General features: G+C 52.6%; 1 protein-coding gene across 1 annotated transcript in view; it reads left to right on the forward strand.

The window, feature by feature from the left end:
• Positions 1-277: 277 nt before the first annotated feature.
• Positions 278-854, forward strand: part of LOC109373749 (protein tyrosine phosphatase receptor type H) — a gene marked incomplete at both ends in the record, with an annotated part of 22,216 nt that continues 21,639 nt past the window's right edge. Inside the window, one exon of the mRNA XM_019627857.1 lies at positions 278-548. Within this exon, the coding sequence (XP_019483402.1) occupies positions 278-548 (271 nt within the window). The remainder of the gene's footprint in view (positions 549-854) is intronic.

The following is an 854-nucleotide window of genomic DNA, read 5'->3' on the forward strand; positions in this document are numbered from 1 at the left end:
GGTCCACGGGTGGCAGCCCCAACATCCTCCAAGGACTGACTGAAAATGCCGAACTTTTGTCTTGTCCAGACCCACTGAGTCAGGACCCACATCTTAATAAGATGCCCGGTGTTATGTGTGCACTGCAGTTTGAGGAGCACTGGTCTAGTCCACTCACCCTGCATCTCCTGGGACCAGTAGTTGAGGCAGGACTAGGAACTTTGAGGGTTAGAAATGTCCACTGAGTGTTTCCTCTGAGCTGCTCCCCTGCTGACACCGGCTCCTTCTTTCTAATTTCTCAGCCCCCAACCCCGTCCGGAACCTGAGTGTGAAGACTCAGACCAACAGCTCCATCACCCTGAGCTGGGAGGTGCCCGATGGCCCAAAGCCTCAGAACTATATCTACTGGGTCCAGTGGCCTGGAGACGGTGACAAAAATGAGACCCGAAACACGACAATGACCAGTTACACAGTGGAAGGACTTAAATCAGCGTCCTCTTATGAATTTTCTGTGTGGGCGGAGAAGGACAGAATACCTGGCTCCAAGAGTACACTCGAGGTTTCCACAGGTCAGAAGCACCCTGTTTTGTTCCCTTTGTTTTGCATAGAGGGGGTGGGTGGTAGGAGATGGTTGAGATCCTCCAGGAGAAGGTGTCAGCAAAGGGGGTCCACTTGTCCTTAGGCCTCATTGCACCAGACCTTCAGTGAGTGTGGGGACACTGGCCACATCCCAAGGATTGTCCACAGATGCACCTGCCTCTGAGTTAGGGGCTGAGGAGCTTTCTAGGCCATAATACTGGGGAGTATCTTCCTGACAACCCTCTGAGTCTTCTCTTAGTTCCAGCTGAGACACAGTTTTGAGGATGGAAGCTGAG

This window comes from Hipposideros armiger, unplaced genomic scaffold, assembly GCF_001890085.2.
Source record: "Hipposideros armiger isolate ML-2016 unplaced genomic scaffold, ASM189008v1 scaffold_742, whole genome shotgun sequence".
Taxonomy (NCBI): Eukaryota; Metazoa; Chordata; class Mammalia; order Chiroptera; family Hipposideridae; genus Hipposideros; species Hipposideros armiger.